At 63.9% G+C, this 20,887-nt stretch overlaps 3 protein-coding genes across 4 annotated transcripts in view; 1 reads left to right on the top strand and 2 right to left on the bottom strand.

Moving 5' to 3' along the window:
* Positions 1 to 1,563: 1,563 nt before the first annotated feature.
* On the bottom strand, positions 1,564 to 7,634 carry CLBA1 (clathrin binding box of aftiphilin containing 1). Its single transcript, XM_060097861.1, is given in 6 exon segments — positions 1,564 to 2,199; positions 3,110 to 3,214; positions 4,234 to 4,363; positions 5,820 to 5,965; positions 7,100 to 7,594; positions 7,596 to 7,634. Coding segments are annotated over 6 exon segments (1,080 nt in total). The 3' UTR covers positions 1,564 to 2,034.
* Positions 7,635 to 7,904: 270 nt separating this feature from the next.
* Positions 7,905 to 10,180, bottom strand: LOC132487407 (collagen alpha-1(III) chain-like). Its single transcript, XM_060095080.1, has 4 exons — positions 10,114 to 10,180; positions 9,928 to 9,980; positions 9,787 to 9,840; positions 7,905 to 8,522 (listed from the first exon to the last, which is right to left on the bottom strand). Exons 1-4 carry the CDS (start codon positions 10,178 to 10,180, stop codon positions 7,905 to 7,907), a joined length of 792 nt encoding a protein of 263 aa, XP_059951063.1.
* A 4,375-nt stretch (positions 10,181 to 14,555) lies between these two features.
* Positions 14,556 to 20,887, top strand: part of AHNAK2 (AHNAK nucleoprotein 2) — a 31,216-nt gene continuing 24,884 nt past the window's right edge. For both annotated transcript variants that reach the window (XM_060095540.1, XM_060095541.1), the window contains exon 1: positions 14,556 to 14,743. In XM_060095540.1, the coding sequence (XP_059951523.1) occupies positions 14,689 to 14,743 (55 nt within the window). In that variant the 5' untranslated portion in view covers positions 14,556 to 14,688. The remainder of the gene's footprint in view (positions 14,744 to 20,887) is intronic.

Here is a 20,887-nt window from a genome sequence, read left to right on the forward strand (position 1 = left end):
CTTTTTACACAACAGCCAAGGTCTCTCCAGGCCTGTGTCTCTGAACCCAGCTCTGTGATGCTGATTGAGACTTGGTGGCAGAAACCCCAGAGTGCCCGCCAGAGGGGCTTTCTCTCTGCTCTCCGACCCCCACTTCTGAGAGAGCTGCCTCCTGCTCGGCGGGGATTTCTTGCAGCTCTCCCCCTCACGCCCGGGCTGGAGGATGGGTCCAGACCTGCCCGCCGCTGGGGCTGCTCGGGACTGGACTCTGCTGGCCCAGCGTGGAGCTGAAAGTCTCCTCGCTCACCGCTGGGGTGATGAGAGCGGCTGTGGGTCTCTTCTGCTGCCTGATTTCAGTACGTATTTTAGATTTCTTTGCAGTCTCAACCGTGTTTATTTTAAACCATGGTTTGGTAGCTGATTGGGCTTGTTCTGCTCAGGGTAAGAGTGACCACCTCTTACACCCTGTACATCTGAATCAGGTGACCAGTCAGCACTTAACCGTGTGCCAGCCTGTCTCTCCCAAGTCAAGAAGTCCCCTCCTCAAGCAGATGGGCTGGACATGAGGACACAGAATCAGAGGCAGACGTGATGTCTGATTAGATGGGGAGTGAGGGGGAGGGGAGCGATGGTTTCCGGCCTGAGGAGCTGGGTGGGTGGGAGCTGGGTGGGTGGTGGAAAAGCAGAGCGGGGTGGGGGGAAAGTTCCGCATCTGGGGCCTGTGGAGTCTGGGACGTGTGTGAGGAGAGCTGGAGACCCAGCTGGACACTGGGCCAGCGAGGGGAGGGGAGAGCTCGGCTTACAGCCAGGGGGCAGGGAGGGCAGCTGTGAGGACAGTGAAACGACAGCATCTGAATTTGAACCTGTGGGGGAGGCACAATGGCATATTTTGGGTTGTCACGTCTGGCTTTAACCAAAGGCTAGGAAATGACGGCGCGGCTCAGGTGACGCCTGCTGCTGGGGCCCTGGGAGACCCCAGAGTGGACTCTCCCCTTTGACGGAAGCAGCATGGCAGAAAGCACTTTCCAAATTCCCACCTCCTTCTGGCTGAAAATGAGAAATTAGGCAGGTTTCCCAAACATACAGCCCCCCAAAATCTGTTACCTCTTAACGTAAGCCTCAGATCCACAGGTGGTCTGTGGAGTGGCCGAGGGTGCTGGGGAGCGGGTGCCAGCCAGCCACCTCCTCCCATGTGACAGGTGACATCTGCTGGTCACTGTGACCCCACTGGGCCTCTGTCTGGATCTGACACCTCCATTGATGGAGCTGGCGTCTGAGGCTGCCCCCGGCTGTGGTCTCCCAGACTCGACAGTGGCCTTGGAGGGACAGTGACGCCGGGGTCCTGCCGTGCGTGTGCCGGGCCCCGCCAGCCTTCAATCCCCAGGCCTCCCTGAGGGATTGGAAGGGCTGCCCGCCAGGGTTTCCAGCACCAGCCCCCACAGAGCTGGTGATTCAGCAAGAACACAGCTTGTCCACGCTGTTGTTAGTTAATAAAATTTTACAAAAGCCAGTGCCCACTGCTGGGTTCTGCGGTCACAGAGTTTCCCTCAGCTGATACAGGGTGGCTCGCCTGCCTCGGATACACACCCAGGCACCGGGCAGGCGAGCACACTCGCTTTGCGGAAACAGCACCTACCCCTGCGTGTGCCTTGCCACGTGGACACCCAGGCCAGGGGCCAGTGTGGCAGCAACGCACGCAGGGCCTACCGGGTCCCTGAATGGCTGCTCCCAGTGACAGTTCCAGCCACGTGTGAAGCCACCCTGGGGTCCCAGGCAGCATGGCTCAGGCAACCAGGCCTGGGGTCCCTCACAGGTGCCTCCAGCGGCTGGCAACACCTTCCCAGGGGAGGGTCCCTGGAGCCAGGCTGGGGTGGGGCTCCTGGGGACCCGGGTGCCCCCTTCCTGGTGACTGGCTCTCCCGAGGGACATTTCCCCCCATCAAAGCGTCAGCCCTGATATGGAGCACCCCTCTACAAAATAGCTCTGGTTTCTAGTACCAAACCAAACCGGTAAGAAACCTTAAGATCCCTCATCAAGACACAAAGTTCTCCCGCTTTAGCAAACGTCACTGTTAAACAATGTCATTTTTAGGTTACAAGGAGTGAAAATCTTCTTCTTCCTTGGAATTGTGATGTATTGCCCATTTCCGTGTATGGGGGTCTTGAGGAAGAGGCTGTATGTGATCAGGCTGCCCTGTCTGCCGCCCGGCGTCCCTGAGAGCTGGCAAGAGAGGAGGGGCAGGTCGGGGAGAGCACGCGCGCCCCCAGAGACACCCCCGGCCGCCCGCGCCTGCCCGGGGCCCTCGGCCCGTCTCTGGCGGCGTCTCCTTCCCCTCATCCTGCGCCCCTCCCCACGCGCTGCCACCACAGAGGCGCGCGGGGATAGAAGCCACAGCTTCTCCCGGAGCAAACGGGACTGCGCCGTGAGGAGGGCACGCTCGGCCCCGGCCCGTGTCGGCCGCCTCGTCCTCCTCCCACCCCGCCGGCGGCCCCGGGGACATTCCCAACGAACCGCTGCTGTGGCCGCGGTCCCCGCAGGGGCTGCCCGGGGTGGGGGTGGGGGGCTTGCTGGGGACGTTTCTGTCTTGCTGCTCTAAGCCGGTCCCAGCCACATGCCTCTAGAAGGTTCCGCCTCCTGCCCCGCGGTTTCGCAGGGCAGAGGGGTGGCCCCTGTGCCCGCCCGGCTCCCGCCGAGAGCCCCGCCTCCGCGCGCCGGCTCCCTCCACGCCCTCCTGCCGCCCCAGCTCCGGATCAGGCCCTTGGCCTCGGCGCCCCCTGCATGGCACCCCGCACTCCACCCTGTGCCGTCCTGCCTTCTCCCTGGGGGAGGGGGGCGCTCAGAGCCAGCTCCACATCCGGGGCGGCACGGGGTCCTGGGGCGCGGGGGTGGGGACGCGCCCCTCCAGGCGGAGCTCACGCCCCGCGGGAGCTGGGCTGCTTACAGCGCACCCCTCCCAACACGTGGTCCCAGGGTGGGCGGGAGACCCTGTTCCCGGAAGAGGCTTTTCCTCCAGAGGGCCTGCAGGACTGAGGCCGCCTGCCGCCCCTCTGACCCTCACCAGCCCATGAGAGTGAAAGGATCGAAGCGACTGGAACCCGAGACCCAGGCCCCAGGCGTCCCGGGCGCTCACCTTGGTCTGGATCAGGGCTCTGCAGCGGTGAAGGCGGAAGCCGAGCTCTTCGGGCTCCTGGAGGCCGGGGTCTCCCAGAGTGCGGCCCGGGCCCTCCGAAAGGCTCTGAGGAAGTAAACCAGTGTCAGCAGAGGGAAGGAAGATTAAAAGGTCGTTTTCTCCCGTTTTCCCTTTTTCACCTGGGCCCTCCGGCACGTCTCCCTGTAAAATGGCAACGTGGCCCCGACTCGGGCTCCACTGCGGGCTGCCAGCCGCCCACCCCGGCTCACGTGGCCCTCCGGCCAAGGGCCGCGGTGGCCTTCTCAACCGAGGTCCTCGCCGCCTCTCCTCCCCCCTCCCCGCACTGTTTCCCTCCCGCAGAGACTTATCAGCCGGGTCACTGTCCAGCCCCGCAGGCCCTCTCCAGGCCAGTGAGGCCACGGCCACCATTCCTGTGCCCCGTGTTCACCGGGGCCAGCCTGCCAGCCCCTTCTGTGTTTTCCACTTTTGAAAATTTCCATAATACTTAAAAAATGGAAAAAGATCTTCGCCAACTTGGTGCCTGAAAGACGACCATCCTTACAATTTGTGTTTCTTTCATGACTCATGAGCCCTATGGCGTGTAAGTGGCTGTGAGTTGGCTCTCGGTGAGACACGTGGCCTCTGGCCGTGGCCTTCCCGAGCGCATCCCCGGCCACCGCTCTGCTCTGGCTTGGCTGGCTCCCACCTCAGGGCCCGCCTGGCGGCAGACCCCACACCTCCCCTGCACCCCCCGCCCGTGGCCCTCACAGTGACCCGGCCCTGCCAGAGCCCCAGCCCCCAAGCCCACCGCCTCCAGTAGCACCTGTGGCGTGGCTGCGCCCTGCGGCCCCCAGCAGAGTGCACCACTACATCACCGCGCTGCCAGGGCACCTCCTTCACCAGGCGCCGAGGGCGGGGCTGCGCCTGACGGCCCGTCGAGGAGCTGCGGGAGCCAGACGAGGGCGCCCTGGCTCACCCTTCCCGCCTTCTGAGACGGCAGCGTCCCGGCTGCAGGTGCGCGCCCCGACCCCCGCCCCGTCCAGGAGCGGCGCACAGGGTGGCTGGCAGAGATGCTCGCAGTCCAGCCGGCCCCCAGGAGCCCACCTCCACCCAGGTCATTTCACCTTCTGAGCAGCATCTATTCCGAGAACAAGAAGGAAGTTTTCCCGGCAACAGGACTCGCTCCAGAGGCATCGGGAAGTCATCGTGGTCCTGGGGTTCTGAAGAGCTCTCCAGAGTTTTCTGGATTCAGACCTGGAAAAGAGCGGCATTCATTACAAAGTGACCCAGAAGGCCTTCAGAAGGGAGGCAGAGAGGGGACCTGACCCTTCAGAACTCTGACAACAGAGCCCCGGCTTCTCACCACTTTGTTCGTTTACTCAAGCATCTACTGTCCTGCAAGTGCCGAGCACTGCCCCCTCCTCCCAGCTTTATTTCTCTCTACAGAGCACAGCTCTGGCCTCTGAGGGCAGAAGCTCTGGGAGGCCAGATATTCCGCAGTCTTGTTTCCTGATGATCTCAGGTGCCTAGAACCACGCCAGGTACCACAGAGAAGTCCAGAAACCGAGAGGAGCAGGTGCCCAGAGGGATAAACACAGAGCGTGTGCCATGGCCCCGCCCTGCCGCTCAGCCTGGCCTCCAGGACAGGAGGCATGGCAGGCGCGCAAACGGCTACAGGGGGACAGACTCGCCAAGTGCCGAGCCGCTTCCAGACCACCCCAGAGTAACCCTAACCCTCTGTGTCACCACAGCGTCCAGCCCGGCCCAGTCCCGACACTCAGGACCACTTGTGCCTGCGGGTGCCCCAGGATCACATGGCCCGCCTTCTGCCCTGGACCACGACCTGGGGAAGCAGCATGCCCAGAGGGCACACCAGCCACCTGGGTTGTCCTGGTCATCCAGGCTCTGGCTCTGGTCCCCAGGCCGCTGCTGGGGTGGGGGGAGAGTGCTCTGGGCAGGCGCTGGCTGGGACCCCAGCTCGGACCCCCGCCAGAGCCTAGGAGAGCCCACCTGCAGAGCTGTCTGACAAAGTCTCCGCCTGCCCGGCAGCGCGCAGGAACTAGGGAAGCTAGCTCCCACACACCTCCACCTCCTCCCTCTGGGGCCTGGGTCCAGCAGGTCCCAGGCTGCTCAGCCGCTATTTTATCCACTCGAGCTACACTAGTTTTTCGCTCAGTGCTCAGTGAAAGGGTGTCTTAGAAAATGGCAGTCCACAAACAAGTGCCTCTGTGATCTCCCTTAGGGACCTTGCCCTGGAAGTGTCAGCCTTGCTGGCAGCCCCAGGAGCACCGGTGGGCTGACCCTGCGGTGAGCCTAGAATGTCTCCAGGGCACTGGGGTGTCTCCAGGGTACTAGGGGGTCACTCGGTCCAGCCCCCCAGGAGCCCCTGTGCCCGCCACCCAAGCCCACTGGTCCCTCCCTCACCCCCAGCACTCTCACCAAGACCCAAGGAGCTGGCACTCCCTGGCCCACTTTGCTCCAGGTGAGCTGGTGGGGGCGGGGGAAGGGCTGGACATGGCTCCAAAAGGAGGAGCTGCTGCACCTGTGCCACCGGGTCCTTCGACCCTTGGACCACAGGTGGTGGAACCTCGGGAGGGACACAGCCCTCTATAGAGGTAAAAACAGAAGACCCCATGCATCCACCATATCAACCAAAGGCATAAATGCAGAGCTGCCAGAAGAAATGTGAGTGCCAATTCAAGTTCATTACCACAGTTTATGCACAGATTCAAGGCCAAGTTTTTCTTCATTGCTTGTTTCTAAGAAATGGTCTAAGGTGGAAACATCTTCAGTTGCCTGTGGGACTGGTACTTCTTGAAAAGTGAACCTAAAAATCTTCTCATAGCTGACAATAGGCTGAAAAAGAAGAAAAACATACCAAAATTAGGAGAAATACACACATCATGTGTATATATAATTTCGGTACAAATGAAATTTGTAAATGATTATATACTGTTGCTGCTACTAAAACATGACGCGTTTGTTCTTAAAAATCACTGCACTGTGCATCGTGCAACGGAAACCAGTGTGTGTGGAAAAGTGTGATTAGGGCACAATAGTCATAAACTTCATCAGTGACACATGGAAAAAAGATATTCACACAATAAAAATGTGAGCACTGTTTCCCACGTGTTAATTGGTTGAGAAATCCATTCCTATTACAATAAACATGGCCCTTCCCGGAAAAGAGGTTTGCAGGTTGTGAATTAGTTTGAAGTGCTGGAAGGTGGGTTGTCTGATGTCAGGGTGGGTGTTGGTAGACCGAGGTGGCTGGGAGAGGTGGGCGTGTGCGTGGTGTATATTCACATGGGCCTCAGTTCAGCAGGTGTGGTTTTCTGCATTCACCTGGGGTTTCCTGCAAAGTTCACATTATGCTTCAATTGTTCCCCGCTATGGTAATCGCATTGGAAGACAGTCCTGTCTTCAAAACAAGCATTAAAGCAGAGCTAACTGTACAAAGAGTGGATCTTGTCAGAGGTCCTGGTTTAGAAAACAAACGGACCATCCTTAGAACCAGCAGATCCTTTCCTCCCTTCTCTGTTTCACTTTTGGTGTTTGGGGTAAACCATTTGGGAAGAGAAGGCAGAGAAAGAGGAGGATGAGAGGCGGTCACACTAAAGGGAAACCCTGGAGGTCAGGGCAGGAAGGTGGGTGGAGCAAGGGGGCGAGTCCTGGGCTCTCCAGGCCACCTCCAGTGCTTGGTCAGTGCATGCACACTGAAATGTGACCCTTGGTGAGGTTTTCTAAATAAGTAGGTTGACAACTCAGACGAAAGAAAAGCTCTTTCACCACGTGCCCTAAACTGGGGCCAGGAAAGCACAGCCTGGTTGATGGAGAGTGGGCAGACGCTCCCCTCAGGAAGATGGAGGGGAAGGAAGGCGGGGGTGGGATGAAGGCCAGGAGAGAAGCAGACCCCCTCCCTGGCCAGACCACCAAAGCACAGGAAACACTTCCTGTGCAACATGGCAAAGATGAATACTTTAGAAATACCTCAGAAGATGTGATGGCGCTGGTTCCTGTCACCCCAGGTCCACCCTGGTGAGGCTGGCGAGAACTACGCTCCTTTTGGGCAGAAATGGTTCTCGGCGGCTGGGGTTCTGTGGGCCTCTCCGGGAGCTCAAAGGACTGAGAGAATTGTTCAGACCTGGCTGAGGATTCCCGAAAGCCTTCAAACTCTCCCCAGGCGCCGCTGTGTTCCCCTAGGTCTGGACCACTGGCGGAGGCAGACAAGCCCTCTCCGCTGCGCCCAGAGATCCTGGCTTCCCCATCCCCATCCGGCGGGGGAAGGAGGGAGCGAGGACTCGCCCACTCCACAGCGTCAGCGCCCTGTCTCCCAGGTGCCGAGCCTGCACCGCTGTCTTTAGAAACCCGGCAGAAGGAAACCCCGCCTGCTTGCTCTGCGAGGTCACTCAGAAACGCGCAGAGAGGGGGCATGTGGCCAGGTGCTCCCCCCAGCTCCCGCTGGCCTTGCATGTTGGTGCCGCCAAGCCCGCATAGACGCGATGGGGAGATGCTCAGGAGACATCCACACCGCTGTGCGGGAGCTGCCCGGGGCTGGACAGGGCCCGACGGGGTTGCCTGCTCGCCCACTGCCCAGCAGCTGCCGGCGGCTCCCTCGGGAGTACGGATGGGCTGGTGTGGGTCCACTGTCGCTGTGGAACGGACACAGACCGCATACACAGCCTGGTCACCCAGGCAAAAGTGACCGGAGCCGCTGCCCGGCTTCTTCCTCCACGCGTCTGGGCGAACGGTCCAGCACAGGGGCGTGTCCTAGAGACCAACCAGGTGCTGGGGGTCAGCACTGCCTGGGAGGGTGGACGAACTGCGGGGTCCTGCCTCGGCCGCCGTGCGCAGGGGTCTGCGAGGCCCAGTCTGGCATAGCCGGGGAGAGTCCGGGCGCCCGCGGGAGGGCGGCGCCCGGGGGTCCCCGAGAGTTGGGTCGGGGGCTCGGGTAGTCCCCTCGCGGGGCGGGCGGGGGTCCGAGGCGGCCGCTGAGGACCACGACCGGGCCTGGCCTACGGCTCCCGAGGGGCGGACTTGGGGCGCGGTGGGGCCCCGGCATCCGGCTCGGGCCCGCACCCACCTCGGCCACGTCTCCGCCTCCGCCCGCGGGGGCAGCAGGCTGCGGGGTGTCTCCTCGGCCTGCGCCGGACAGTTGCCCGGCAACGACGCGCGACCGTCCAGCTTCCGTCGTCGGCCGCCCTGGCGTCAGTGCGCCGGCGCCGCGCGGGGCGTGGCAGCGCCAGGCCCCGCCCCCGCGCCGGCGAAGTTTTGTGCGCGTAGGGAACGGACTATCCGGCTGTACCCGGCCGGGGCAGGACCCGTCACCCCCGGCGCCTCTCAACCGCCGCGCGAAAAGGCTCTGGTTAATTAGACGACTCCTCGTGCTGCCACCCAATGTGGAGCGGGCGCCCTACACGCCCCGCGGCCGGGAGTGAGCAGGCGCTTGCTGCCGCCGACGTCCATCCCCCCAACCCCGGCGGCCAGCTGCAGCCCCCCGACCCGGGCCGCCCTGGATGCCCTCTCGTGCCCCTGCCCCGCCGCAGTGCGGATGTGTGTAGCTGTGCCATCTGTCTTGTCAAATCCTGAATCTCCAGAAGCTAGTACTCCCAAGCGTGGGCCTCTTGGCAGGCAGGACCTGGGGCGCGACCCCCTCCCTCTCGGGTCCCATGTAGTGCCCTGATTCTCGGCCTGGTCACCAGCCAGCCCCAAGGCAGAGCAGGGCCAGTCTGGGCCATGGACCACCAGCCCCTCCTGCCGCCACCTGCCCCAGGGCAAGGGGCACTCATGGGCTAGCCCTGCCCTCCTGCTAGTTCCCTTCCCAGGCACTCCAGGCCTTTCCCCATCTGCCTAAATCAGCCCTCCACAGATGCGGCCATCAGGCCCCGGCTGAAGCCCTGATCCATACGTGGTCTCCCAGTCTACCTTCATGCTCAGATTTCTCCACCCTGGGACCTCCTGGGGATCTCCCTGGGCCCTGTCCGGTTTGCATGGATCACCCGCTCTCTCAATGGTCCTTCGCAGCTAAGCTACCGAAAATTTCAATTTAAAAAATTACCAGATGAGATCGTTCTCTGAACCCCGGACCTTAGCCATCTGCCCCGCCCCCTGCTTCCCGAGGGGCACAGCGGCCAGCAATGCAGTGTTGGAGCAATGCAGTCAGACTGCCCAGTGCTGGGCAGACACTGGGGTGACCCCGCAGGAAGGTGACCAGACACTGGCTCTCTCCTGCCTCGACGTCACCCAGGGAGAGCGGTCCCGTGCTGTCCACCCACTGCTCGGACCCCCTCATTCACTGTCCTTGCCATCCTTACAGTCCAGGGGCTGGAAAGGGGTAGGAGGGGTGTTGTCTTCGTGTCCGGTGAGGAAACTGACGCCCAGGCGCGAAGGCCTGAGTGAGAAGTGTTGCTGGGGCTGGAGCCTGCTCTCCGGACCCTCGGCAGCTCCCCACACGCTGTCTGGACCTCAGTGAAGAGTGAGGACGGCACTGTGACCCTCAGGGGACAGAATGAGGTGACCCGACAAGACACAGGCCCGCGGTGGGTCGCTCTGCACTATGTGGGCGGCAGCGGAATAAAGCCTCCCGCAGGAGCTGCTGCAGGTCCCCAGGACCTGTGAATTTGACGTCTCACAAGGCAGAAGGGACTCTGCAGAGATGATCAAGTTACGCCTCTCACGATGGGAAGAGGGTCCCGGGTTACGCCACTGAGTTCGATGTAATCACAAGGGTCCTTACAAGAGGGAGGCGGGAGAGTCAGAGTCTGAGAGAGAAGACGGCAGGACGGAAGCAGAGGTCAGAGTGATTCAGGGCCACCAACCAAGGAGCGCAGGTGGCCTCGGAAGCTGAAGAAGGCCAGGACATGGATCTGTCCTGAAAGAGATCCCCAGGAGGAATGCAGCCCTGCCAACACCCGGAACTGTAAGGGAATAAATGAGAGTTGGTTTAAGCCACTGCCTCTGTGTGTGTGTGTGTGTGTGGTTACACCTGGCTGACCCCTGGCTACGCCTCTCAGGAGGTGCTGCGTTGGGGGAACCAAGACTCAGAGGAGGCATCAGAGGTGACCCCGACATTGGGGGCCGTGCCCCCAATGCAGGAGTGGGTGGGAGAAGCCCAAGGAGCTGACAGGTGGCCCCTGGCTCCTCAGGCCAGCGTCTGGGGGCTCTGGGCATGACGTGGGGCAGAAGCCGAGGGCCAGGCCTCCAGGCGGGTGGGCAGGGCAGGCAGCTGTTGAAGTTTGAAAGGCTTCACGTGCTGGGGGAGACTGGCCAGAGGGGGCAGGTCCCCATTAAAGTGGGGGTGCAGGGGACACAAGCCACGACTCCCCGAGGTGCTGTGCGGGCTGGGCACAGTGTGGTGAGGAGAACGAGCCCACGTGGCCTCCCAGGCTGCTCGTCTGTCGACACCTCGGTCCAGCCCTGCGCCCCAGCCCTGCTGAACGGTGGGGGGGGGCAGCTTCTCCTCTGCCATTGCCCAGCCCAGCCTCTCCTGACACAGCCTCAGGAACAAGGGGCCGGCTGCCACTCCGCCTGGAGCCCCACGGTATCCTAGCAACTCTGCACATCGCCTGATGAGCCATGGGGAGGGCCACTCACTCCAGGGAGCACCTAGCTGGTCCGCTCCTCAGCCCCGAGTCCTTAGGGTGAGTCAAGGAGGACACCCGTCCCCAGGCCTGGAGTGGGCACTCAGCTTGGGGGAGAGCGAGGCAGTTAGAGGCGGGGGCCAGCAGACCTGGAGCCCTTCCCCCCGCCTCTGTGCAGAGGACTGGGTGGGAGGGCAGATGGCAGTGGAGGACGTCCCTGGTGCCCCCACCACCCTAGCGTGCCCCTCCAGCTGGGCTGGGCTAGGGCAGGGACAGTGGCAGAGCTATTTTTGCTTATACTGCTGCGGCTGCTGCAAGGAGGCATCAATCATTGATGCTCTGGGCATCCCTGCCTGCCCGGAGTGGCACGAGAGCGGCCAGCCAGGTTGGTGGGGCAGGCCTGGGGCTCTGCTGAGGAGCGGGGCCTAAGGAGCTACGGCCGGCCGGCAGCCCTGGCCCCTCACCCTGTCCCCAGCAGTGCACTGCACCGCCAGTCCCAGCACCTGGCTACCTAGTCTGAGACCCGCGACCAGCGGGCCGGGCCAGGGCTGGGGTGTGGCGCCAGCCTCCCTGGCACAGTGGTCCTAGGGAGGGGGTTGAGCAAGTGCGGGCCAGCGGGAGAGAGCGCGGGCTGCTTACAGCCCCCACAGGCCGCCCCCCGCAGGGGTGACCCTCAGAAATGGTGCGAGGCCTTGTGTGTGCCAAGGGTGGCTGTGAGTCAGCCCGCGTCTCCATGCTTCTTGAGGGGCAGCTATTCCTGAGCCATGCCCAGCTGCTGTGCCCTCCTCCAGCGGGGTGTCTGTCCCCAGAGGGGGACCTCAGGACAGGGCTGGAGCGGAGTGTGACGGCTGGAGCGGAGTGTGACGGCAGGAGCTCCTGGCTGCGCAGGGCTCTGCGGCAGGCACCTGGCCAGGCCTCGGCTGGGCGGTAAGGAGGGCGGGGGTCAGGCACAGATGGGCCTCGCAGGTCCTACCCGGGCAGCCTTCTCCCCATCAGGCGTTGTGACCCTGGGGCCAGGCCGGGGTTCCAAGGCCCCTGCAGGTGGGAGGAGGGATTGGTAGGAGGAGGCAGGGCCCAGCCTGGCTGGCCTGGGGCTGACTCATGGCCAGCCTCCCTCTACACAGCTGCAGTCGCCATCTGTGGGATACACTGCCTGAGGGACCACACCCTTCCAGAGATGAAATGGCCCTACAGGGCCCCAGGTGGTACATAGGGGTACGCACAGAGGGTGAGGCCGACCCTCTGCCTCAGGGGACACAGCAGAGGGGAAGGGGCAACCCCTTGGCTTCGGGGGGGCGGTCCCTGCCTACCCTCATCCTGAATCAGGGGCCCTGAGCCAGTGCTGAGTCAACTCCCTGGCTGCAGAGTGAACTCGGCCCCAGCAGGAAAATGTAAGCCCACCCAACCCTCACCAAGCCCAAAGGCAGAAGTGGCCCCAGGGAGGGTCCCTGCCTCAGCCTCCCCCAGGCCCTGGCTGGCCAGGATTCCCAGGGAGCACCCCATTGCCTAGGGACTGTCCCCAGAGGGGCCAGCGGTGCCCGACTCCACTCTCCCTCAGTGGCCACATGAGACCCCCTCCTCCTGGCCTCTGTCTAGGTGGGGCAGCCCCCTGGCCTCCCCACCCAAAGCTCCATCCTCCCCTCCCCACAGAGCTGACAGGAGCCACCACAGCCCTGTGTGCAGCATGCTGGACAATCAGGATATGTCACACAGGGTGAGGCCACTTCAGCTGAATGGAGGCCCAGGATCCACACGACTTATCCAAGTTCACATGCCTAATAGGGCAGGGGGACAGAGAGCTTGTGCTGACTGCACAGACTGCCCCTTGTTCCCAGGCCCACAAGGCCAGAGTCACACACACAGAGGACAGGCAGGCTGAGACCCCCGACAGGCCCGAGCAGACGCCAGACACACCCAGGGACACATACAGCTCTCTCCCTGTGCCCACAAGTAACTGATTCCCATCCGGACAGAGCAGGGCAGGGTCTCGGGCCCCAGGGCAATGCTGCCTGGCCTGAGAGAAGACACCAGGGCAGGAGGGGTGAGACCCAAGCCCCGGTGTCCTCCCCTAAAGGACAGGGCTGTGCCCCGTCATGCCATGGGCTCGAGAGACGGGAGGCTGCCAGGGCCTCTTCCCGGCAGTGTTGTGTCTGTCCGTCTGACTGTCTGCTGGAAGGCTGCCCAGCTGCAGCCCAGCTAACGGGAACTGCCGGGCATGAGTCGTCCCGCTGGGCAGGCTCACCTGGGCCCTGCCAGCTGTGCATATCCCTGAGTGAGCCCAGGAATAAGTAGTGTGCTCTGTGTGTGCACCTGTGTGTGTCTGCATCCTGTGTGTGTGCACATTCTGGCACGTGGGCCTGAGTGGGTGCATGTGTATGAGCATGTTCCCAAGCATTTGTGTGTGTGTGTGCGTGTGTGTGCCTGTCTCTGAGTGCATGGGGACATATCCAAGTAGACCTATGTCTGTGTATTGGTGTCCGTGTGTGACATCTCATCTACAAGCGTTTGTGTGTCTGTGTCATGTGTGTGTCTATGCGTGTTTCTGTGTCTGTGTCAAGTCTGTGTGTCTGTGTGGTCCTCCTGTTTCAGCCTGGCCCCTTTCTGCCCCAGGAAAAGTTGTCTGTGTGTGTTTCATCTGCCCCAGCACCACCGGCACCATTCCAGGGCAGCCCCCAGGAATGTGCTGGCCTCAGCTCCTCACGCCCACCCCAGCAGGGCCCGCCCTCCCCAAGGGGCCCTTCCTCAGGTCTACGCCAGGCTGGGCCTCAGGTAACCCCCTACTTCCTCGGAAACAGAGCTCTCCCAGCCATCCCCACTCCCTGCCCACACCCCCAGACGTGCCCCGTTGCACATGTCTGCACGACACCCAAGCTGGAGCCCAGGGTGGCCCCTAAACCTCCCCAGTGGTCTTCCAAGTCCCCTCTGTCAGCTTCCGGAACATCCAGGACCCTTCTCCCTCATCACAACCTTGCCTCGGTCCAGCCTCCACCCTCTTGCGGGGCTCCTGACCTCCAGCACTGCGACCCTAGCGACATCCCCCAGCCACCTGGTAGTCAGCTCTGCTGCCCCCTGCCCCCAGCCCCACTGAGCCTAACTTCCAGCGCTCTTACTCTGTCCGTCCTCTGCACACACACTACTGCGTTGCTTCGGTCCAGAACGCTGTTCCCTACTCCCTAAGTCCGAGCTTAGACTGTCCGTCCGGAGCCTTCCAGGACCCCTCCCCACCCACCCCCACGTGGCAGCATGCTACCCCGCTGCGCACGCCTCCAGACCAGGAGCCCCCAGGACCGGGCTAGTGGGGTCAGATCACATGCCGTGGCCTCCCTGGGCTCCCGCTGCCCCTACGCCCTCGCCCAGGGTGCCCCGCTCCCCAGCTTGTGACTGAAATGTCTTGTCTCTGGACTGTGGGAGGCAAGACTGCGGCGCGCAGATCAAGTCCGGGAGTCCTGGCGCAGCGTCCGGGGACCGCCCCCGGGCCCCCCCCCCCCCCCCCCCCGAGAAGGCCTCCAAAGTCAACACTCAGGACTCTGTTGCGGCGCGGGGCGGGGCCAATCTAGTGGCGGGGCGGGCCTGCCGCGGAGCCTGTGCCGGTGATCGGACTGGAGGTGGGACGTTGGCGGGGTCGGGACTGAGAGGCGGGGCCTTAGTGGGCGGGGCCTGGGTCAAGCCGGTTCCCGGCTGGACAGGGGCGTGGCGTGGCCCTTAGGGGGCGGGGCCTGGCGGGCAGCAGCCAATGGGCTGAATGAGGCCGGCGGCGCCGCCCGCGCTCGCTCCGCAGTGGCTGGGCTCGGGCTGGGCTGGCCGGGGCGGGGTCCTGGCGGTGGCGGGGTTGGGGGCGCGGGCTCCGCCCGCAGTCTGCGGCCTGCAGCCAGCGGCATCGCAGGCCTGCGGAGGCAGAGCGCTGTGCTCGCCCGCCCCACTGGCCGCCCGCTCGGCGGAACCGGGATCTGCGACTGGACGCGACGGGCCGCCGCCAGCCAGCACCGCCTGGCCGCCAAGATGTGCGACTGCTTCCACATGGTGCTGCCCACCTGGCCCGGAGCCCCCGGCAGCGGTGCGCCTCCTCCCCGCCTGCAGCCCGCTCCCCTCGGGGCGGGTGGGCTCCGCGCGGGGCGCGCGCGCCGGGCGGGTCCTGGGGCGCGCAGTGCGGGTGGGCTGCGGCGCCGGCCGGGGTGGGGGAGCCTCTGGGACCGGCCCGCGATCTCGAGCGCGTTTCTGCGCCTCGGGGACTGCTCGGGTCTGTGCCTCCCTCCTCCTGCGTCTCGTCTCTTACCTGTCCCTGTCCCTCGGCCTCCCACCCCTCTCCATCCCTGCCGCTCACTTTGTTTCTCTGGGTCGCTGACTCGTCTCTACCACTCTGTCACTCCTCGCCTCTCTCTCTGTCACTCACTGTCCTGTCTGTCTCTCCCTCTCTGTCAACTGTACCCCTGCTGTAGCCCTCTGGGACGTGTGCTGTCCCTAGAGGCAGCCGCCTGGGGAGGGCCACACGTGTAAGTGGGGCATGACTGCCGTGGGTCACCAGGCAGTGGGAACCTGCCGCCAGGACTGCCCTCTGATCTGCTTTTGGGGAGAGCAGTCTGGCTGGACCAGGAGTTCGGGTTGTTGGCTTTGGTCCACGACTGCTGGGCTGGGCTGGGCTGGGCTGGGTCCAGCGTGTGGCTGCTGTGTGCTGGTTCACTGGCTAGGTGGTGGCTGAGGTCTGGGGCTTGGTGAGGGGCCTGAGTGGGGTCAGAGCTCAGGCCACAGGGTCCTCCAGCTCTGAGCAAGGGTAGGTGGGGGTTGCCCATGGGGCAGGACCCCTCCCTCTGCACCTCTGGCCTCAGAATGAGAACCAGGTGCTCTGTCTGTCATCTGTCTGTCCCTGCACTGGGCCTGGTTCCAGGGCCTGGGTGTCTCAGCATCGTGGAGGGCAGGGTGGGGTGGGGCAGGGACAGTCTTCCCAGCCCAGGGTCAGTAAGGCCGCAGCCTGGCCACACCCAGGACACCTGGCCGGCTGCCGGCAAGGGGGGCTGGGGCCACACTGCATTAGCACAGGCGGAACCCCACTGCCTGGGGAAAGCAGAGATCGATGATGATGGCACTGCTGATGCAGAGGGGGTGGGGCTCCCCTTCAGCTGCAGCAGGAGCCCCCATGGTCCCTCCTGTTGCCCATTCATCTGGTTAGCACTGAAGCCCAGCTGACCTCCTGTTTCGGCCTCCCTTGCCCAGGTGGGAACCCAAGGCACCCCGATTCTCCCTGGACAGCCAACGCGAGAATGATGGGTCCCCAGCCCCCTCCTCCTGACTGACGGGCCTGGCCCACATCCCTGGGAATCTGCCGCACCACAGGGAGAGGAGCGGGGCCCAGAGGACTTGGGGCCGTTGTCCTGCCTCGCGTCCCACAGCGGCCTCCTCACTCACCGGCCGCCTGGAGGCTCCCAAGCTGCAGGGACTCGGGCCATCTTATCCACCCTCCTGCCTTGCAGAGGCCTGTGCTGGGAGCACCTCCCAAGCTGAGGCCCTTATTCTGACTCTGACATGTGGTTCTCTGGCCTCGGGGGCAGTTCCTCCTTGAGTCCAGCCTGCAAAACCATCCCCTCTTAGGGAACAAGGTCAGTGGCTTTCATGGGGCGTTGGCAGGAGACCTGGCCGTGGGGGGTTGTGTCCAACATGCAGATTCCCAGGCCATCCCCATCCTCTGAGGAGGCCAGGGAACATGCATTCCTAATAAAGAGCCATGGGGATTCAGTCCAGACATTTTCCAGCTGCAATTCCCTCCTAGCAGGCCAGAGGTGGGCAGGCCCTCCCCGCCCCTCGTGTTTCTGCCCAGCCCACACCGGCCCTCCTGGACCAGCCCCTCCAGGTCCTCTGAAGACCCCTCCCACATCCTGTCGGTGCCCCAGACAGGGGCCCGGGGGCGGGAGCCATGTCTGGTCCAGCCTGCGCTCGGAGGCTGCCCCCTGGTGGCTGTGCTGGGAACACACCAGCACAGGATCCGCCTAGCCTCCCTGTGCCTGGCCAGTCTGAGTAGCACCCGCTCACCCCCACCCCACTACTGCCTTCCCAGGCGACCTTCCCCTGCTCCGCCTGGGTGCACCGCCACTCCACCTGGAATGGGCCCCCCTTTCCTATCCCAGGGGCAGCCGGTTCCTTCCCCAGGCAGAGCTGGGTCCTAGGCAGCTGGACTACTGATAGGGGAGCCCCCAGCTCCCAGGCTGGGCCTCTGCCCTGCACCTTCAGTCCCCTGGCTTGGCCTGAGGCCCCTCCCACACCCACCCTGAGAAGCCCCCCCAAGGGTCCGAGAGCCCCAGGAGCAGATGACACCATGAGGGGTATCTGGGTGGTCTCTCCCTGGCAGGGGGCCCCGGCAACACGGGCCTCTCCCGAAAGCAGTGCAAAGTCGGGCATCCCCTGTGGCGGCCTCACCCTTCTGAACAGGGCCGGCGGCCTCTGCACGGGCCCGGACTCTGGGCTATGGGCTGGGTCTCAAACCTATGAACAGGAGTGACCATGGCTGCTCACGGCCCAGGCGGGGCACAGAGGTAGAGCTGTGTAGCCAGGGAGGCCAAGGGGCGGCTCCAGGGAGCTGTCCAAACTGGTGGCTTTGCCTGGGTTGTCCACACTGGTGGAGGGCTGTGTCCCCATTTTGCAGACAGGGACACTGAGTTTCAGAGCAGTGACGCAGAGCCCCGAACCAAAGTGGAGCCTCTCTGGCCTCCAGAGGGGCCAGAGCAGCCATGCCGCACGCCCTGATGCTGCGCTGCCCTGCTCCACCAGGCAGGGCGCCCACAGGGCCGGGCACGGAGAAGGAGGCCTCAGAGGACACCCTGGGCAGGAGTACCGACCCTCCTGACACTTTCAGGAGGACGATTCTGAAAGCCACCGCTGGGGATAGCACGTGTGTTCCTGACAACATCCCACTTCTTCTCTTTGTGGTGAAACACTCTGGATAGCCGAGCTCCAGCCTCAGGAAGCGGGGTGGGGCCCAGGAGTGGATAGGAGGGTCCAGTGCCCCAAACCACCTGCCTCCCCCTGTGCGCCCACTCCACCTGGGGCTCATCATGGCCTTGCCCTTGTGAAGGCCACGGCCTCCTCTCCCTCTGGCCAGTCTCTTCCATCCTGGGCCCAGCCAGGAGCTGCCTCTTCCAGGAAGCCCCTGGATTGCTTTCCTTCAGACTCCAACCCTCTCTGTATCTTCTCTTGTGACTGCCTTTGCTGAAAGGCTGTGTTTCAGGTTCAGCCTGGGGCTGCTTTGCCTGGGGGTGGGGAAGTGGAGCTGCCATCGAGGAGAACCCCAGGGAGGTGGGGTGGAGCATGGTCCATCTGGGGGTCCCCGCCACCCATTTCAGGGGTGAAAAGCCCAGATTTCCCCAGCTTGGCCCTCTGCCTGGACAGGGGCAGGAGGAGGCAGACCCTATGCTTAGGGCTAATGCGAAGTGGGGTTGCCTGTCCACCCACCCACCCATCTGTGCATCCCAGGGGCCCTGGGCCTAAGATGTTCACACACTGGGGGGCAGGGGTTCACCAGTGTTCATTCGTCAAAGGTGAGACAGGTGGGGCTTCGGCCATCACTGCCACCTTGGTGCACAGGGAAGTCAGGGAGGGCTTCCAGGAGGAAGGGCTGCCTGATGCGGCATCATGTGCAAGAGGCCTGGAGAGAGTGTTGACTGGGGAGCAGCAAGTAGCTTAACAGGGCGGGTCTGGGGGTGGGGGTGGGGGTGGGGGTTAAGGGTGGAGAGGGGTAGGGACCATGCTGTTAGGAGGGAGGGCTACGATCCAAGGGCGCCGGGGAGCCTCAGAGGGTTTCAGGGCAGGTCCCATGGGAAGGGATAAGGCCCAGTAGGGCGGAGGAGGGGGCATCGGAGGAGCTGAGGCTGAGAGCGGGGAGGGTGGAAGGGGAGCCTCAGCTGGACACACACGAGAGCTGGCCACACTCCCCTGAACCCCCTCCCCATTCTAAGGGCAGCTGCCTCTTGTGGCCGGAGTCTGGTCACACTGGGTGCCTTCAGGGACACCTCTAGGCCCTGCCTGCCTGCCCTGCCTCTTCCTCCACGTTTCCCTTTGTTTTTCCTTTTTTGGAGGCACAGGCAGCTGGGAGCTAAAGGTCCACCTCGCTGGGATAAATATTTAATAGTCAGAAGCACTTTCTAAAATGGAGAGAGGCAGCTGGGCCCAGGAGGCCTGAGGGGCTGGGGCAGGGTGGGAGATGGCGTCCCACTGTGCCCACTGCTTGCCTGGTTCCTGCCCTGCGGGGAGCCGGAGGACCCAGTGTGTGTACCTGAGGGTGAGGGGCGGCGTTGGGCCCCTCCCCAGAGAGCTTGGCGGTAGAGACTCGCCGGCGCGTCGCGCCCAGGGCTGCTGGTGGAGCGGTAGGCGGAGCTGTGGCTCTCAGCCGCCAGCAGAGGCGGGCTTTCCACCTTCTTAGCTGGTTGAACTGCCAGGAGTCCTGGGAAGGTCCAAGATGGGCTCCTGCCCGGACACAGCAGCGGATGTGGGTGTCCATTGCCGAGAGGACGGCCGAGGCTCAGAAAGGAGCGGGCCAGGAAACCTGGGGTGGGGTCCTTATTTGGGCCTCCCTGTCACAACAGTGGGGTGACAGGCTCGCTCAGCCCCGTGTCCACTGGAGGGTCCACCCAGGTGCCGGTGTCTGCGTGGGCTGGAGGCCCCGGAGGTGAGGCCCCGCTGGGCCAGGTCAAGGCTTCTTTCTTTGGGGCTCAAGCCTCCGGCTGGCTGCCCACCCCAGGGTGGGGGTCAGACCGTGGGCTGCCTACATTGGGCTCTGGGTGCCCCGCCCCTCCTACACCTCCCGCGACCCTGGCTGATGCCCTTGTTTCCCAAGAGCTGCCAGTGCTTCCAGACCCTTCCAGACCCTTCCAGGCGGGAAGAGGATGGCCTCCACCAGGCACCTGACTTCAGGGCCCCTCCAGGCGGCTCCCCCCCCCACACCCGCCCCGGCAGGCCTTGCTCCTGGGTGGCAGAAGCCCCTGCGGGCTCCTCCGTGACGCGTCCCCTGAGAATACCACGCTTGCCCCGACCTCCTTGCCAGCTGACTCACTATCAGCTGCCCCTGGCCCCGCCCCGCCCTTTCCCACAGTGACTCCAAGGGCCCGGAGTCCAGGCGGCTCTGAGCTACGGCTGCCGGTGCAGCGGGGGTCGGGGGACACGTGCTGGGCAGCCTGCATCCAGGCCTGGAGGTGTGGCAGCTCAGCAGCTGCCCTGGCCAGCGTCCCTTCAGCTGGCCCAGCACCAGCCTGGAGCCAGGGGACTGGCAGGTGGGGTCCCCGGGAGCCAAGGTGGGCGGACAGGGCCTCCTCACCCAGAGCCCTTATCTGCTGGGGAGCCAGGTGCACCCTGCGGGGCTGACGCCAGCCCAGGGGCGGGGTGAGGAGTGGCCCCCTGACTCGCCGCTACGGGATCACAGTGGTCCCGACCCAGAGCCCCGTGCCAGCAGCCGACTCCTTCCCTTCCCAGCCACTTCCCAGCGCCCTGGAGCTGCCCGCGCACAGCACTGCAAGGGCTGCTGGCGCTGGCCTCCTGCGGGAGGATTCCAGGGTCTGAGCCGGGGCGGGAGGGTGTTGGAGTCTGGAGAGGCCTTGTGGGGGGCAGGGGCGGAGCATAGGGTGTCGGGGAGAGTGTGGCTGAGGCCTCCTCCAGCCAGTGGGCGGGGGGTGTCTGGCCGCAGGAGGTGGAGGGCTGTCCCAATGGTCCAGGGCCCGGTGGGTGGCCGCAGGGGAGGTGATAGGGCTCAGGAGGATGGGGGACGGCTTGATTGGGATGGAGCGCCCAGGCTCAGAGGGGACGAGGTGGGGTGACCCTGCTCCGTGCCAGCATCTACCCCAGCCTCCCAGCTGAGTCAGCCGGCCCGGCCCTGCCCGGGGGCGGGGTCGGGGGGTTTGGGGGTGTCAGTAACAGTCTGGTGGGGTGTCAAGCAGTAAACTAAGAATTCCCAGGTGAGAACTGTGTGGGCCGGTGGAGTAGGTGAGGTCACTGGCCAGCAGGCCTGGCCGGTTTCCTGTCTCAGTGTGACTAGAGTCTTTTCTGATCGTTAGGTTTTCAGGGGGGACCGGCCGGGAGGGCCCTGGGTGCTTTTCCTCCTTCAGGCCTCTCACCCAGTTTTCCCAGCAGTGCCGGCTGCCTCGAGCTGGTGGAGCCCCCTGCCTACCTGGGAGCCCTCTGAGCGGCCAGGGGCCTTCCCCCGCTGTCACCCCACCTCAGGCTG

This window comes from Mesoplodon densirostris, chromosome 4, assembly GCF_025265405.1.
Source record: "Mesoplodon densirostris isolate mMesDen1 chromosome 4, mMesDen1 primary haplotype, whole genome shotgun sequence".
Lineage (NCBI taxonomy): Eukaryota > Metazoa > Chordata > Mammalia > Artiodactyla > Ziphiidae > Mesoplodon > Mesoplodon densirostris.

Bases quoted from the DNA above. Each gene is read 5' to 3' on its own strand.
- LOC132487407 (XM_060095080.1), bottom strand. From the start codon at position 10,180: ATGTCGGGGTCACCTCTGATGCCTCCTCTGAGTCTTGGTTCCCCCAAC. The intron at 9,841-9,927 runs GTTGGTGGCCCT...CCCTCTTGTAAG, and splicing joins GAGGCCACCTGCGCTCCTTG to GACCCTTGTGATTACATCGA. The intron at 8,523-9,786 runs GTGAGAGGCGTA...CGGGGCGTGTAG, and splicing joins CCCGGGACCCTCTTCCCATC to GGCGCCCGCTCCACATTGGG.